A 17,739-nucleotide genomic window follows, 5' to 3' on the forward strand; every position below is an offset into this window, starting at 1 on the left:
ATATATGCGCATGTAAGTGTGTGAGTTTAACGAAAGCCAACAGATAACTAAGGATCAGCGATGCTATTCCATGCTCGAGTAGGTCTCTCTATGAGTGCCCCAATCCCCATCTTCAATCGCTTCTGTATATTTTGTATGCTCTGTATATCAATATATCAATGCCCTAAAACCTGTGCTCTACAGAAGCTCTGTGACACCAAAGAGTGGGGGGGCTAAAAATCGTTTTAAAAACAACACAAATTTAGCATGATCTAGAGGGCTGGGTGGGTGGTGAGTTGAGGTATCTATAAAAGTGCTGAATCTGCTGCCTGAATCTCGCCCAAAGCGGAAACCATAGTACCTATTAATTAATACGAGTGTAATCGATGGAGATGTTCTTCTACTTTCTGTATCTGGCTCGAAAAACTCTTTACAAAATATCTCTCTTTTTGTTGTTTTGCTTTGGTTTGGTTTTGGTTGCTAAGGCTAGTGTTTTTTTTTCTTTTTGCTATATGCTGGTCTTATTTTGTTTTGGTTTTGGCTTGTTCCTGGCTTCTATTCTTCTCATCTATAAATTCAAAAGGCAGTTATCGCGCATGGAGGGACAATTGAGACTCATATTACAAAGCATTACACATCGAAGAGCAAGAACACTCGAATATACCACACATACTATATATGTATCTCTATATCTACATATATATATGTATCTTTATCTTTATCTGTATCTGAGGGAACTACAACCACGAAACAAAAACAAAAACAAAAAAAAATAACTAAACTAACGAAAAAGAGATTCAAAATTTGTGTTCTGTTTCAGATACCTTACATGCTCGTATTTTTGGGGTACGCTCTTAGGACTATCAAAAAAAAAAACTCGAGAGACTATAATTAATCGAGTCATACGATTAGAGTACGTGTACCGTTGCTAGTTGTTTAGGAAAGAACAGTGCTGAGTAGTGCCTGTGGAGTGGATCGCGTGGAATCCCACGCTCCTCTTATTCTACGTAAATATATATATGTGTGTGTGTGTTGTGTGTATCCCTTTATGTGTGGGCGTGTAGATTAGTCGTATATGTTTCCGGTTTTTGAATGCGTATGCCGGCGCCTATGTACAATACGGGAGGATCCATGCTCTACTTGATCCGCTGATGGTCGGGCGTGCTCTTCAGTATATCCGGCTGGTGGTGGTGATGCTGCTGCTGCTGGTGATGCTGGTGATGATGGTGGCCCGAGCTGAGTGTTCCAGGATGACTACCTCCGCCGGTTGTGGCGTGATGCGAGCTGCTCATCGTGTGCGAGTGGGTGGAGTTCAAAGTGTGCGTGGCATGGGAGTTGAGCGTGTTGTGGGCCGTGGTGGTGGCGTTGGTGGAGAAGCCAGTGCCACTGCCCGGTCCGCCTGTGCCAATGCCCAGGCCAATGCTGGTAAGGCCTGAGGCAACCACAGTGCTCCCAGCACCGGGAGCAGGCCGATTCGAGGTCCGCAGCGAGCGATGTGATCCGTTGCGCGTCAGCGAATTCATCTGCGGTGTGCCGGGCACCGTGTGGCCCAGGGCGTTCATGTAGTCGGCTATGAGCAGGGTAATCTCCAAGATCTTGGGTTTGCTCATCGCAAAGAGCAGCTTCTGCTCGCAGCCGCCGGCCAGGGTGCCGTCGTCGTGGGAGACGACCAGCATGAAGTCGTCCTGGCAGCCGCCGAAAGTCATCACCGAGCTGTAGGGATAGCGCGCCACCGGCGCCATTGTGGACAACTCCAGCACGTTCAGGGCATCCTCGGCGACGGCCAGCCAGGCCACGTGCGAGGTCTCGCTCTGGCGGGGCTTGGCCTGAAAGAGGCAGGCCCCGAAGTAGGGCCACTTGCGGCAGCAGGTCAGGTAGATGCGGACGCAGTCGAGCGTGGAGCGGCCCTTGAGCAGCATCCACTTGGAGATGAGCAGCTCCTGCACCTCCTTCAGCTGCTCGGCCCCGAGGGCGTCCCGATAGCGGTACGGATAGAACTTGTCGAGCCCCTTGAGGCCAACGCCCACGTCGCGCGACTTCTCCAGCGAGTAGTCGCCCATGTCGATCTGCGACATCAGCGAGGCCAGCTCCAGGGCCAGTTCGCGGGACAGGGGGAAGCGGCCCTGGACGATCTGGGCATTCGTCTGGTAGCACTGCAGCAGCCGCTCCTTGTCCGTCTCGCACTTGATGGTGTGCTTCCAGTAGAGCCGGTTCTTGTAGCTCAGCTGGATGACGCGCGAGTTCTCGAACTTGCCAGAGCCCTTCTCCCGCAGCGCCGTCTCCCACTTGCTGATCACGTCACACAGCTTGGCCAGCGGCTCCAGATAGTGCTCCAGATCCTTCTCGATGGGATCATCGCTGAACAGGCAGAAGCCATTGCTGGCATCGCGGGTGCCCAGCTCGTGGGCGAGAGTCGCCTGGAACTCCTCGATGGTCGTAGAGCCGTCAAAGGAAACCACCTGCAGGGAGCAAACAGACGTGGGAGTGGAGTTACTTAGGTGAGCTCGACATGCTCCGATTTGCATCCCTTACCTGGTAGGTGGCGTTCATCATGTGCACGGGTATGGCATGGGGCAGGGAGTGGTGATATGGGTTCTTCAGCAGAATGGACAGCACCTCCATGCGCGAGGGCTTCGTCTCGCGGCCGCCGTTCTTCAGTGTGCGCTCCAGGGCCCGCTCACAGTAGGCCGCATACTTGCCCGTCTCCGTTTTGGTGTCCGCATTCCGCGACAGATGCAGCTTCAAGTACCACAGCAGGCGACTGGACTTGGGCACAAACAGGGAGACGGCCAGGGCAAGCAGCTGCCAGCCCTGCACGAAGCTGTACGCCGGCGGATTCGACTTGCAGTCAATGATGGGCGCGGCAACGGGTGCCTAATCGATCGACAAACATGGATCAGCATACAATATCAGATAGATACCGAATGGGTTTCGGTTTCGGTTAGAGTTCGAGTTAATTGTTAAGGCCCAAGGTTAAGGTTAGTCTTATTTGTGGGGGTTAGAGGAGTGTTTTTTGTTTGTTATCTACTGTTATCGAACTACTGGAATCGAACGCAACTGTACGAGTACGTGTACGTTTACGTGTACAAAACAATAAGTGGCAAAAGAACGTAAAAGCGAGAGACGAAAGATTTTCCCGTCATACCTGAATGGATGTGGGCGAACTGCCATTGGCATGGGCATTGCCCGCCTGTTGGGTATCACAGGTGAACAGGCTTTGGGTGGCGCACAACAGTAGTTGCTGTAATAAGTGTTCGTCAAAAGAGTCGTCATCGGTCGGTGGGTACGCAGTGTTGGGAAACGTGGTTCAACAATTTTTGGATTTTTGATCACACAAAACGACGACGACACACATCAACCAATCAATCAATCAATCGAATTCGCAATTCAAAGTAAATAAGGAATAAGAATAAGGAAGAGAAGCCATCATCAATCATCAGTTGTTTTTCTGTTTTTGTTTTGATTGTTTTGATTTTCAGTTTACTCAATCAGCAATGTAATCAGTGTTCAACAGTGTTGTTGATCTGTGTGTGTGTGTGTTTACTGTTCAGTGTTGTGTAACGTTTAAGCTTCAAACAAACATTTAACGGCATAACGAACGAATGAACCAGGCAAAAACAGAGACAGATTGAGAAAGAGCAAGAGAGCGAGAGAGAGAGACATTCAAAGCGCTAAAAACAAAGATGGCGAAATAACTCTATTAACACTGAGCGTTAAATGTATGCGTACTGCTGTACTGCTGGCTGATGTTCTAATTTGTTTGTTGATGGTTTTTTTATTGAGTTGGTGGATTATTCATTGGTAGTATTAGTTGTTGTTGCTTATGTTGTTGTTGTAGGTGGTGGGTTGTGCCTGTGTTGGTTCTATGGAATCTGTTGTGGTTCTAATGTTTGTTTTCTTTGTATGTACAATTTACAGCAAATACTTTATACAGATTGGTTTAACATACTATACACTATATAGGTGTACATATATATGTGATATATATATATACAGATAGATGTTGTACATATGTATGGCATGTATGACAGTTATGGGGGAAATTCATTGTCTGTCTGCTACAAAAACGAAAACTTGGAAAAGGAAACTTAGGAAATGATCTCAGAGACGGCTACAATACGAGTGATTAGATTTAGGCATGCTCTACTATGCTATTGATATGCTGCTTAGACTTAAGTTAGTTGTTAGGCATTGTACATATGTATGTATGTATGTATGTGTTATTCAGTTATTCAGAGTATATGTGCAACAGATATCTCTCTTTTTTCTGCTGTTTCATCGATAAGCGGAGCAAACAATAGTAGGTAGCATGATGTGGCATGTGACTGGTGGCATTCGGCATTTGCTGGTACCTCACAATTCACCCAGTCTGGTGCCTAGATGGTGCTAATTTTTCTTTTCGGTGGGGCGTGGGCCGGGAGGCGCAAGTTTTTGTAAGTTAGTAGGGGAATTTCGTGGGAGGATGGGGGTTAAGAAGAACACTCTACATCAAATCAAAAACCAACTATTTTATGGGTAGGGTACGGGTTATTCATTCAACTAAACATTATTTTTGTTGGATTGGGGTTAACGGGTGAAACATACAGAGGTTGGTGGGGAGATGCCCGGGTGGTGGCGGGGGGATGTAAGAAGCTTTGCAACTAAAAAAACTTACGCGCGTTTGCTTGCCCAGCTTCTTGTTTACCTGGACGCCGACACTGAGCTTCTGGCCCATGTGCCGGGAGGTCTGCTTGATCAGTATGCAGATCATCTCCGTCTGCAGCTCGGGCATGTCCAGCGAATGCTGCAGTGCATTCTGTGCCAGCACCACATGGTAATCGATGCCCGGCTGGTTCACAGCCACCGACATGAACAGCTGAATGCTCTGCAAAACGAATGGGAATGGTATCATTTGGCATCAGTTCGGACTTGCCCCCTTTCCATCGTCTGAGGCTTACCTTGAACAGCTTAATGGCCTCCGGCTGCATGGTCTCCGTGTGCATGGACGTGAGCGGTGCCGTGATGGTGTCTTTGGTGTGCAGCAATATCGGATGACGCCACAAAACGCAATCTGCAAGGGAGCAAGCAAATGGGTGAATGAGCCTGCCGTTCGCTGGAGAGAGAGAGCGTTTGGTTCCTCACTTGGATCTCCGTCTGTCTCCATGAGCTTCTGTACGAGCTGCTCGTACTGGGTGCCAGCGCTGGGACCGCCGCCAGAGACCACCGTCAGGTGGTAGAGCCAATTGTCGCGCTCCGGCTTGCCGGACAGGATCAGGTAGGTGGGTCCCTGGTGTGCCGGATAGATGGCAACGGTGAGCCGAGCCTGGTCCTGGGCAGCATCCTCGCGCTCCTCCGAATCAGAGTCCGAGACGTGTTCCACCTCCTCGACGCGTGCGTCGCGCATGTTGATCTGCCCGAGCGGATTCTGCAGCAGATACAAAGGGAGTGAGTGAGTATTCCCTGTGGTGGGAATCTCTCGGGTAACTCACCGTCTCCGCTGGCGCCTTGAAGTAGAGGAACATCTTGCCGAGCAGCACGCACCAGCACTTCTTGGCATGGCCATTCTTCACCTTGGTCACCCAGCCCTGGACCGTGGGCTTCTGGTCGTCGCGGCTGAGCAGCAGCTTGGTGGCATTCCGACGCTGCACATTCTGCAGCACGCGGATCCAGTCGTCCATGGTGGCATGGGAGTCGGCCGTCAGGTAGTAGACCTTCTTGCCGGTGTCTATCTCGAAGGTGGAGGCTCCCTCCGCCCGATTGATGCGGCATGCCTCGTCCAGCTGGATCTGCCCCTGCGGCTTACGCTGCACATCATGCTGGCTCTTCCAGTAGTTCAGGGAGCCGTTCTTCAGGACGAACCAGCGCTTGCGCCACGTCTTCAGCTTGCCACCCAGCTTGGCCAGGTGACCCATCTGAAGGGCAGGGGACACAGATTAGATCTAGGAGCTCCTCTGAGGATTCTCAGGATGGACTTACCTTCTCCAGGGACTCAATCTTCTTGCTGGGCGAATCCACATAGGAGGCGCGCATCAGCAGCGACGGCATCGAGGCGTCCATGCAGGTGGACTCCGACACGGCGTCCGGGGGCAGGGCGTAGTCGTCCGAGAGGCCTGATTCAAAGGAAAGATCTGAAATTACTGTGCCACGCATGTGCTGGGTACTGGATGCAGAGGCGATGCAACGGGGCGAGACGATCGGTGGCACTGGTGGCCGCATCGTAGCCGTAGCCGTAGCCTTAGCCGTAGCCGCAGCAGCCTGGTGGGCACGTGGCAGCGTACTCTGCCCTGCCGCGCCCAGTGGCAGGAATGTCGGCGACAGCGTCAGCGTCAGCCCCTGGTGGGGCAATGTGGTGTGGTGATGTTGGTGGTGCAGTGGTTGGTGCAGGTGCAGGTGCAGATGCTGTGGCTGTGGCTGTGTGGATGTGCGTGGCTGATGGAGATGGACTGTGGTGCGGTGCGTGGGTGGCGGATGGAGCGGGTTAGTGTCGGTTACATGATGGCAGGGCGGATCAGTGGATCGGTGGATCGGTTGAGTGGTGGTTGATGGGTTTAAATGGTTTTAAATGGGCAAAAGTTGTCGCAAATTGTTAGTTTTTGTTCAATTAGTTTTATTTTGTTCTAGGAGGGGAGGTTCTAGGAGGAGTGAAGAAGGATCTGGTAGTAAGAAGAACAGGCAACATTTTTGGAGGGGAATTTGGGATCAGATTAAGTGGGAGAAGGAAGAGAGTTAAAGGAAATTGAACTAAGGGCGGCGACAAAGGGTAAATAGGAAGAATAACTAACAGTAGAAACGATGTGGATAGTGGCACAGTGACAGGCACATAAATGGAATTGGAACAGATAGAAAAATGAAATTGAAACTGAAAACGGAATTTATGGAAAAATTGAACTCAGACTGAACTGGAAATGAAACACAAATCAAAATGAATGCGGAATGCGGCAATGAAACGGAAGTGAACCATCCAAAAGGCATCCAAAGGGACTTGGTAGCACTAGAATACTGGGAAAGGGTTGCAGGTAGTGCAAGAATGTGATCAGGGATCGGGATCGGGATCGTTGAGGGATTGCTGGGTACTGTGTTTGTGTGTGTGTGTGTGTGTGTTAGTTGCAGGATATCCTCCTGCTGTGTGCCGTGCGTCTCTGGGGCTACGATACCTACGTACTACGCGGGGGGGGGGGTGGCTAGGGGCTACCAGCAACAGAGTGGCTCAAGGCTGGTGGTGCAGGGTGGGTTTACTGTTGGGAGGGGGGGAGCTATCGCAAGTTCTGGGTACATACCACGCGCCTTGACATTCTTGGGGCTCTCGGAGCCACTGCACTTGGCGGGACTAAGGCTCGAGGAGGTCTTCAGGCTCTTGGAGGGGCTCGAAGCGCTGCCGGAGGTGGAGGTCTCCGTGTTGTCCGTGCTGCTGGAGTTGTGCGAATTGTGGGTGAGCATCACGGCATGGTCCTCCCCATCGCTGGAGTCGTCGCTCGAGTCGCCGGTGAAGGGCATCGAGCGGATCTGGGAGGCCCGTCCCTTCACCGTTGCGTACACGGGCACCGAAATATCACAGAAGCCGCCGCTGGCGGTTTGTTGCTGCCGCGTTGGCGGCTGCGGTGTGCCCGGTGTGCCGGTGCTGCCCAGTGTTCCATTGCCATCACCGCCCGTGCCGGTGCCGGTGCCATGCTTGTGTCCATGTCCGTGTCCCCCATGGCCATGGCCGTGTGTCCCGTGGCGGGACCTTCCGTTCGACAGGGTATTGTTGGCGGTGGCGGTGCCAGCATCTGGCTCGTGGGTGGCGGTGCTCTCGGCGGTGCTGGTGCCCGTGCCGGCCAACCCATCGTTGGCCACCTGGTAGATCTTGGCCTCCCAGCTGGGGAAGCGGTGCAGCGGCGGTGTCGGGGGCCGGGGCACGCCCAGGTCGCTGGTGGTTGTGGTGGTGGTGCTGCTGTTGCCGCCGCTGGCCATCAGTGCGGGATTGTTCTTCATCCAGGCGGGCAGCTTCTCGCCCGAGGGCGTGTATATCTCCGCATAGTCGTGGGCCGTGTCCGTATCGGAGCTGTCCGGACGCGGCAGCGATCCCCCCCCGGCCACTGCTCCCATCGAGGGCGCCTTGCTGGAGATGCTAGAGAGGGGGGCCAGGGTGAGGCCGTCGACGGCCGCCACCAGATTGCGTTCGAGCTCCTGCGGCTCCATTGAGAGATTGCGCCGGTGCTGGTGGTGCGGATAGGAGCTGGTCAGCGGGCGACTGATGATCTCCTGCGAGGGATCGAGGCTCTCGCTGCGCCTGCGCGTCTCCGCCGATCCGCTGGCAAAGTCCTGTACGTCCAAGCTCAAACTGTTCCGCACGGGTCCAACGATGCTGTGCCGCTGCGACTGGTTCGCGATGTGGTTCTTCAGCAGCTCCAGCTGCTGGTTGCACTTGACGTTCTGCTCGCGCAGCACCTGGTTCTGCTCCTCGAGATCCCGCAGCTTATTGTTCACCCTCCTTGATCTTGGCCGCCTTCGCCTCGATCTGGCGGGCGTTATGCAGTCGCAACTGTCGCTGCTCCTCCACCTGGATCTCCAACGAGGTGATGGTCCGCTCAGCCTCGATGGGGTGGGACTCCTGGAACTCCTGCTGCTGCTAGTGCTGCTGCTGCGGCTGCTGCTGCTCCTCCTCCTCCTGCTGCTGCTGCTGTCGCGGATGTAGGTGTCTGCTGCTGCAGCTGCTGTTGCTGGTGATTGGGGGATTGCTGCTGCTGCTGCGGCTGTGGGTGTGGATGTGGCTGTGCGGGAGGCTTGGGCCACTCACTCAGCCGCTGCTCCATGGCACGCACCTGTAAACACAAAGAGAAAGAGCGAGAAAGAAGGTGAGTGAGAGTTGGATACACGAAATGAAATGGGCAATCTTTACAGATAGATTACATAGTAGAAAAGGAAGATAGAGGCATTAATATAAAAGATATCTTTCCTGTTTTAGGAGCTTTTGCTGTTTCCTATATGTAGATACATGATTACTCCCACAAGTACGTAGAGCCTTTAGCAGACCTAAATTTCTGCTATTTTCTTAACTTAAAAAAGTTTTCATTCCTTACACATCTCGTTGCAAACGGTGAGAGATCTCTTCTTACATTCTGTTCAGGGCAGCAGCTCTAACAGAGCAACAGCCTGTAATTGCACTCCGTTAACAGCCAACGGCTGCTCCCCGTTACAGCACACTGTTAGCGCTCTCTGAGAGTGGACCCGCGCTTGACTCGTGCTTGATCGCGCTTGTTCGTGCTTGCTTGCGCTTGCTTGCACTTGCACGCGCTTGCTCTCACGTTCCATGAGTCATACGCTCTCGAGCGGTTTCAGCTTGTAAACTAGAACTTACTTACATACTAATATTAATTGCGCTTCAATTCCCATTGTAAACATTCGCGAATATTTGTATGTACAGTGCAGTGCAACTTGAAGCAGTTCAATTGCATTTCTCGAAACTCATGTGCAGAGTTCTCTTGTTTCCTTGGTTTTTTTTTTCTCAGTGCAGTGCAGTCTCCATTTACTGTGGAAAAGTTTTACGGGCAAAAACTTTTCCAAATTAAATTAAATTCACACGAAAGCCACGACAAAGTCGCTTGGCTGCTCCTTTACCAGCTGGGCTGGTAAGACGAGTTGCTCCCTGGCTCCCAGGCACCCGGGGTGTCCAATGGCAGCGTCTAATGGTAACACATGACCCCCGTCGTGGGATTAGATGTGCGGGGATAAAGGGATACGGAGTGGAGAAGGAGCCGCAAAAGGGTTAGCCAAGAGTTCAATAGGGGGGACGGCTCCTCCTCCTTTTATGCTCTGCTACGACGAAGGAGCGCTGCAGATCTCAAGTGTGTGTGTGTGTGGCCAGAGAACTTGTGTAATTAACGTTAAGAATCCACTGCGATGCAGACCAAACGGTCGACCATTTAACACTCCGAGACGCGCAATGAGACCGAGACACGCCATTCCCCGTTCCCCATTGCCATTGCCATTCCGGGGATTCCCCTGCAGCCGGTTGCCGACGAATGTTTTTATGGTTACACAACAATTTGGAACTAATGCAACTGCCACAAGGATCGAAAGTGGATGGCGGGAAGCAGGGTGGGGCAGGCGACAGGAAAGAAATAACTTCATTTGGCACGAAAGGAAACCAAACTGACAACTAAACAAAGCCGGAAGCCAGCAGAAGGAGGTGGAGGAGTAAATGTAGCAGAATGGGGCACCAATGGAAGAGCACTGAAGAAGCAGTCGAAGGAGGCAGCAAGATGAGAGCAGGGGGCAGGAGCAGGAGAAGAAGGTCAAAGAATCAAAGCGGAAGGAAGGCCTTTCCTTTCCTTTCTTTTTTTTCAAATAAAAGCCAGAGACTAAGCAGAGGAGAACAACAGCAGCAGCAGGAGCAGAGGGAAATTGGAGGAAACAAACGAGAAATGAGATGGAGAAGGAGAAGTGGCCGCTGAATGGGGCACACAAGCGCTAGAAGGCCCATGGAGGCAGAGGCAGTCCCTGCGGTCCTCCAGGACCTGTCGGCACCTATCGCATTATTATTTGGGGCATCGGCATCGGCATCGGGTGTCTGGCCACAAAATGGGTCAATTGCTGTTCCTGTTGTTCGCTGTGTTGGGGTCCTTGCCACCGCTTGTGGCATGCGGTTAAAAATAGATAAACCGCCACAAAGAACAACCTCCGAGCATGCTACTCCTGCCTCCTGCTGCTGCTGCTGCCACGCATATAAAATGCCATGTTTATGCCTGTCCCGACACGAGGATATGGCCCATGCCCTATGGAGATGCAGAGATACGCGGACTACAGACAGGTACATGGCAGGACATGAGTTATGGATAGTCCTGCTGTTTCCCGGGGGAGGGGGCAGCGTGGAGGAGGAGAAATCAATCCATATTTAGGGCTGCTGCCAAGGGATCCACTTTCATGGGCACTTTGGACACCCAAAAGTGGGAGGCAGCAGAAATCAGAGACAGATAAAGCGGCGGAGCAGCAGGAGAAATCAGTGCAAAGTATCGCAGAGGAAGGGGAGAAATCAGAGAGAGAAAGCAGAGCGGAGAAGACGTTTCTTGCGAGTAGAGTTGGGCCATAAAATCTGACTGCGCCTAGGCCTTAAGCTTTTGGCCCAAACTTCTGCCAAAGCAAAAGGAGGGGCCCAGTGGCCGTGCCAATGGCTTCTTTAATGGCCGCAGCAGCAGCGAAAAGTTCAGCTGCAATGCCCGTTGCATCCTGTGCATCCTCCATATGCAACTCCAGCCATAACAGGATTCACACGAATGCAGCACACAAGAAGACATTTAGGCGTGCGAGAAACTTCTTGGCCAAAAGAACAAATCGGCATCGGAATCGGAATCGCTGGAAAGCAGACACCAACGAAAGGAGAAAGAGAAGAAGCACAGATGGAGGAAGAGTAGCAGCAGGAAGAGGGAAGGAAGCAGGAGCAGCACCAGAGGGAGGAGGAGTAGCATGAGCAGCAGCAGGAGAATGGAGACGACACTAAGCTGTGACTTTATCTAAATGTGTTTCCCAGACAACGAGCCTGTTCCGGGATCCGTCCGTGTCCCAGCTGCCTCTGAATCCATCTCCATCGCCATACCCAGCTCCATGTAAGCCCCGTCGCAGGCAGTCAAATCCCCAACAATTTCCTTTATTGGATTCCGTGATCTGTGATTGGTTTCGGGGACACTCCATCCATCCTCCATTCTGCCCAGAGATGTGCAATTGATTAAGCTACAGGATATTCAATGTATATGTACCTATGTATGAATGTATGTATATGTCCCTGCTCGAGTGGCCTGTAATCGTGTATATTTATATAGAGAAATACATATACAAATTTGGCCAACAGCTGCCAAGGCTTTGTGTCTGTCAGCTGTCGGCTGTCGGCACTGCCTCTACAATTGGCCTTAGGTCTGGCTCTAGTTCTATCTTTGCGAGAACTCTTTGAATTGAATATGAAATGAGTTAAATTGCTCAAGTAATTCTTGCACAAAGAACAAAATTGAAATTAAAATATTTCTACGAGCTTATCATTTGGTTTAACTTTTAATTCAGATATTTAGCTATCCATCCATCTGGATCTGTATCTATTCGTGGGCATTATTCGTCATACATTTTTGCTAAGGTCCTCTATTATCCCTTGCCATTTTCACATCCTGCCACACACACAAAGAGAAATTCGATTTTATTGCAGAATGACATTTTTATTGCTGGCTGCACCGCACCCCGGGCACCACACCGCAGAGGCGCCCCCAGCATCCATCCAGCCACCGCTCAGTCATGAGTGAGGCACGAGGATAGTGCGACCGTCTGCCACTTAACATAAATCTCACATATTCCGTAAGTCCCATCTCCAAAAAAAAAAGCAAAAGTAAAGAAAAGAATCCCCGACAATAATTTGCCCCAACGCACAATCGGATTATGGGCTCCCCGACGCAGATGGGGATGAATGGGGCTGCATGGATGGCTAAAAGAATCTCAATAAAAGAAGAAAATTCCAAGCGATAAAAAGATGAATGAATGGATGAATGAATGAGTAAGCGAACATTTGAATAAAATTTGAATTGAATTTCCAACGACCGAGCGAGGGTGAGGCTGAGAGACAGTGGGCCATTGGCTCCCTCTGGTATGTTGGGGATCAAAATATTATCCAATCCCGAAACTATTCAATGCACTCCGCGCTCATATACTACCCCGTTCTCCATACCCTTCACCCATTCCACCCTTTGTCTGTGTCTGGGTCTCGTTTTTATTACTAAATGAGAAGACGCAATTAAGTGGGGGCTGCCAGAGGAGGTTGCCATGGTAGGAGGGTTGCCAAGGCAGGAGGGTTAGCAGATGACTAACGACATCAGAGCCATTATGGCGGTCTCTGGCTTTTATATACCACAAAAGAGAGAGACAGAGACAGAGAGTGAGAGAGAAAGAGAGAGTGGTGGAGAGGGATAGGGATGGGTGCCACTACCACGGCCACTGTATGGATGACTCAATTGTTTGTTGTTGCTGGCATCTGAAAGGGTTTTCCATGTGGCAACCATCTACCCGTGTGCCCAGCCACCCACATCATCCCTGATGGATAACACTACTCGACAAAATCGAACTTTTTTTTTCCTCAAGGATCCAAACCGACTTTTTCTGATAGATATGGGGCTTTAAAATTTTTTAAAGAATTATGGTTTTTTTTCTATGGCAGAACTTTTTTTTGAAGAATTTTTGAAGTCTGGTATTTTTTTTTTTAGCTTTTTTCAGAGGTAGCGCTTGTCTTTTTCACATAACTCTAGTATCTTACGTCTGGTTGTAAAGAACTTTGCTATTTTGAAAAGATAATTGAAACAGCTAGAAGTTGATGCCGAACACTTTGTGATTTCAGCTTACCGTCTGGGAAATATAAAGCATTGAAATGCAAAAATGATGATTTTTGTGGGGTATTTTTTACGAAATTTTGACTTTAAAAACTCAGAAAAGTCGAAAAAAAATTATATCTTGTGTCTCAATTTTTTAGTGTATAGGTGCGTTAATTTGGCGAACAAGGGTTGTACATTTGGTACCTGATCGCGTTCCTTTGTTCCCAATTGGCAGTTGGGCCCGCCGCCTTCAAAAAGGTATTTTTTGTTCATTTTTTCCATATTTTAGGTTTGGTTAACGAATTTTAGCTCCAAAGTCTCTCCATAGATTTTAATGAGCGATACCTTAAACGACGCCAAATTAACGCACCTATACACTAAAAAATTGAGGACACAAGATATAATTTTTTTCGACTTTTCTGAGTTTTTAAAGTCAAAATTTCGTAAAAAATACCCACAAAAATCATCATTTTTGCATTTCAATGTTTATATTCCCAGACGGTAAGCTGAAATCACAAAGTGTTCGGCATCAACTTCTAGCTGTTTCAATTATCTTTTCAAAATAGCAAAGTTCTTTACAACCAGATCTAAAGTTATGTGAAAAAACAAGCGCTACCTCTGAAAAAAGCTTAAAAAAAAATACCATTTTTCAAAAATTCTTTAAAAAAAAGTTCTGCCATAGAAAAAAAAAAAATATCATCAAACCATTTCTAAGCCCCAAATCTTTAAGAAAAAGTTCGTTTTGTTCCTTGAGGAAAAATCGTGTTGACTAGTGTAATTAATCTGTTTATAATGAAGGCAACTACCACACCCAGGGGGAGACATGGGGCACACTAGTTGGGATGCCCTTATTTTTAGTTAAACTCCTGGAACATACACCTGTAATCCTCTCTCTGTTGTATGAGATAGTTCTCTGTAATGTTTCCTTTTCTATCTCCCACTTCGCGGACATCTCTCAAAGATATTTCTTGGACTCTATGTTATTTATTGTAGCTTCCTGGAGGAAGGGATTGAGCCTTTAGAGACTCAGAGTCAGTCTTTATTTCGGCATTGACATTCCAGATGAACTCCAAACGATGGATAGCTACAGAACGGATCTAAAAACTATTAAACATCCAGAAAATCAAAAGAAACTTTCAATTATGCTGGATAATTCAGATGCCAGAATGTTTTTAATATCAAGAATAAACGTTCTAGGATATTTGATCCTTAGATGAGTTTCTACCTTTGCTGAATAAATCACAAAAATATAGACAAAATGGGCAACTAAAATGCGTATCTATGTATAATGCAATCCCCCCCATCCATCTCACTCTCTGTTTTTCCCCCACTAGTTCCCCCCCTGCTGTATCTACAACAAATTTGATTCTTGGCTCAAACAATTTGTTAATATTACTCAAAATGTGCCGCAAATCAAACAAGCAGTCCCACGCCCCCATGGGGCACTTCCTCCGCTGCTGCTGCTGCTGCTCTGTGGCAGGGGGCACTCATATCAAATGGCGTCCCTACGAAGAAAAATACACAGAGAAAATAAATGTATATATATACAGCTGTGTTCACTGAAATAGCAGTGCCGCACCTCATCACTTTCAAAACACTCTTTGAGGCACTTCCAGCTATCCAAATTGAACAAATTATACCTTTTTAAATAAAACGGACTGTTAGCATTAGAAAACCGAAGAAATATCCACACATTTGAGTTCCATCTTTTTGTTTTACATGACATAAGCCGAATACCCATCAAATTTGCTGTTCAATGAAATAGCAGTGTTTTTTTAGAATATTGAAAAAATCAACGAAACTGAAATAAAAACATATATTTCATGTTCTTCATGTTTCTTGAGCTTTAATATTTAGTTTTTAATCAATTTGGTTTTCATTGCGAACTTACACCGGCCGAACATGGGTCATTAATCTCTTGCCAACGCCTCAATAGGATTTGAACCAAGAATCCTTGAACCACTTGCTAAAACTTTGGTCTGGTTGACGGATTGGCAGTTGCAACAATGTATTTGGTATTCCCCCATAAGATTTCGATGAGATTAATATCCAGTTGGACAGTTGGCCATGGCAAAACGTCGATCTTTTCCGATAAAAATCAATTCCTAGCGAAAGTTCTTTACAACCAGACTTAAGATACTAGAGTTATGTGAAAAAAACAAGCGCTACCTCTGAAAAAAGCTTAAAAAAAAATACCATTTTTCAAAAATTCTTTAAAAAAAAGTTCTGCCATAGAAAAAAAAAAAAATATCATCAAACCATTTCTAAGCCCCAAATCTTTAAGAAAAAGTTCGTTTTGTTCCTTGAGGAAAAATCGTGTTGACTAGTGTAATTAATCTGTTTATAATGAAGGCAACTACCACACCCAGGGGGAGACATGGGGCACACTAGTTGGGATGCCCTTATTTTTAGTTAAACTCCTGGAACATACACCTGTAATCCTCTCTCTGTTGTATGAGATAGTTCTCTGTAATGTTTCCTTTTCTATCTCCCACTTCGCGGACATCTCTCAAAGATATTTCTTGGACTCTATGTTATTTATTGTAGCTTCCTGGAGGAAGGGATTGAGCCTTTAGAGACTCAGAGTCAGTCTTTATTTCGGCATTGACATTCCAGATGAACTCCAAACGATGGATAGCTACAGAACGGATCTAAAAACTATTAAACATCCAGAAAATCAAAAGAAACTTTCAATTATGCTGGATAATTCAGATGCCAGAATGTTTTTAATATCAAGAATAAACGTTCTAGGATATTTGATCCTTAGATGAGTTTCTACCTTTGCTGAATAAATCACAAAAATATAGACAAAATGGGCAACTAAAATGCGTATCTATGTATAATGCAATCCCCCCCATCCATCTCACTCTCTGTTTTTCCCCCACTAGTTCCCCCCCTGCTGTATCTACAACAAATTTGATTCTTGGCTCAAACAATTTGTTAATATTACTCAAAATGTGCCGCAAATCAAACAAGCAGTCCCCACGCCCCCATGGGGCACTTCCTCCGCTGCTGCTGCTGCTGCTCTGTGGCAGGCGGCACTCATATCAAATGGCGTCCCTACGAAGAAAAATACACAGAGAAAATAAATGTATATATATACAGCTGTGTTCACTGAAATAGCAGTGCCGCACCTCATCACTTTCAAAACACTCTTTGAGGCACTTCCAGCTATCCAAATTGAACAAATGATACCTTTTTAAATAAAACGGACTGTTAGCATTAGAAAACCGAAGAAATATCCACACATTTGAGTTCCATCTTTTTGTTTTACATGACATAAGCCGAATACCCATCAAATTTGCTGTTCAATGAAATAGCAGTGTTTTTTTTAGAATATTGAAAAAATCAACGAAACTGAAATAAAAACATATATTTCATGTTCTTCATGTTTCTTGAGCTTTAATATTTAGTTTTTAATCAATTTGGTTTTCATTGCGAACTTTCTGGCGGCGAACATGGGTCATTAATCTCTTGCCAACGCCTCAATAGGATTTGAACCAAGAATCCTTGAACCACTTGCTAAAACTTTGGTCTGGTTGACGGATTGGGAGTTGCAACAATGTATTTGGTATTTCCCCATAAGATTTCGATGAGATTAATATCCAGTTGGACAGTTGGCCATGGCAAAACGTCGATCTTTTCCGATAAAAATCAATTCCTAGCGAGCTTTTTTGAGTGTTTCAAGTCATTATCCGGTTAAAATATCCTTTTAGCAGGAATTTTTCAACTGTAATATGAATGTTATGTATTCTAAAGTATGCCTACATACACAGCTTCGCTCAAAACCATACTATACTCAAACGCCAGGCCAGAAAGTACTAGCTTATATGAGCTGGGCCCCATAAGGCTCAGCATAGCATGCCCAATGCTATATTTTTCATGATTTTAGGTGGTAATCGGATTTCTGTGAATGCCAAACATATTCTTTTGAGTCTATCTTACCAAATAAAACAACTTTACTATCATCGGTAAAAAGTATTTTTGTCACTGTGACACAGGCCATTCCACATGCGTTTTTCCAAACTGAAGTCGTGTACCCATGTACTCTCAGACCCAAACGCGGAACTTTCTGGGACTTCTTGCATTCAAATAATGTGTAATCAACCGTTTACGAACTGTCACATCACTGACAGAGCGATTAAACATTTTTTTCATAATTTTTGAGGATATTGAAGGCATGGTCTTGCCGTTGACCATCGCGACCACCCTCTAAAAAATTAGTTTTTCGCATACAAAATCAATTTCCAGTCTACTTCTTTTAGTTAATTGGGTTAAATACAATAGTGGGAGTGCATACAACTTAATTTTCAATCCCATTATACCTCCTGCCTTTAGTTTTTAGCCTAACTCTTAGGTCTCCTCTTCTGGAAGGAGCAATGATTTCTTCAAAGCTTCAAAATCAAAAGTACCGCTATGTCCAAAACTTTCTTTCATCAAATTATTCAATAACCGAATTGAG

The 17,739-nt window shown here is 47.3% G+C and overlaps 1 protein-coding gene across 1 annotated transcript in view; it reads right to left on the minus strand.

Annotated features, from left to right (window-relative positions):
- Positions 1 to 733: 733 nt before the first annotated feature.
- Positions 734 to 17,739, minus strand: part of LOC111078240 (uncharacterized protein CG43867) — a 140,740-nt gene continuing 123,734 nt past the window's right edge. Inside the window, 11 exon segments of the mRNA XM_022372815.2 lie at positions 734 to 2,438; positions 2,512 to 2,853; positions 3,125 to 3,220; positions 4,634 to 4,843; positions 4,917 to 5,029; positions 5,101 to 5,383; positions 5,448 to 5,870; positions 5,935 to 6,401; positions 7,236 to 8,425; positions 8,427 to 8,534; positions 8,536 to 8,759. Of these exon segments, the coding sequence (XP_022228507.2) occupies positions 1,116 to 2,438; positions 2,512 to 2,853; positions 3,125 to 3,220; positions 4,634 to 4,843; positions 4,917 to 5,029; positions 5,101 to 5,383; positions 5,448 to 5,870; positions 5,935 to 6,401; positions 7,236 to 8,425; positions 8,427 to 8,534; positions 8,536 to 8,759 (4,779 nt within the window). The 3' untranslated portion in view covers positions 734 to 1,115.

This window comes from Drosophila obscura, unplaced genomic scaffold, assembly GCF_018151105.1.
Source record: "Drosophila obscura isolate BZ-5 IFL unplaced genomic scaffold, ASM1815110v1 contig_29, whole genome shotgun sequence".
Lineage (NCBI taxonomy): Eukaryota > Metazoa > Arthropoda > Insecta > Diptera > Drosophilidae > Drosophila > Drosophila obscura.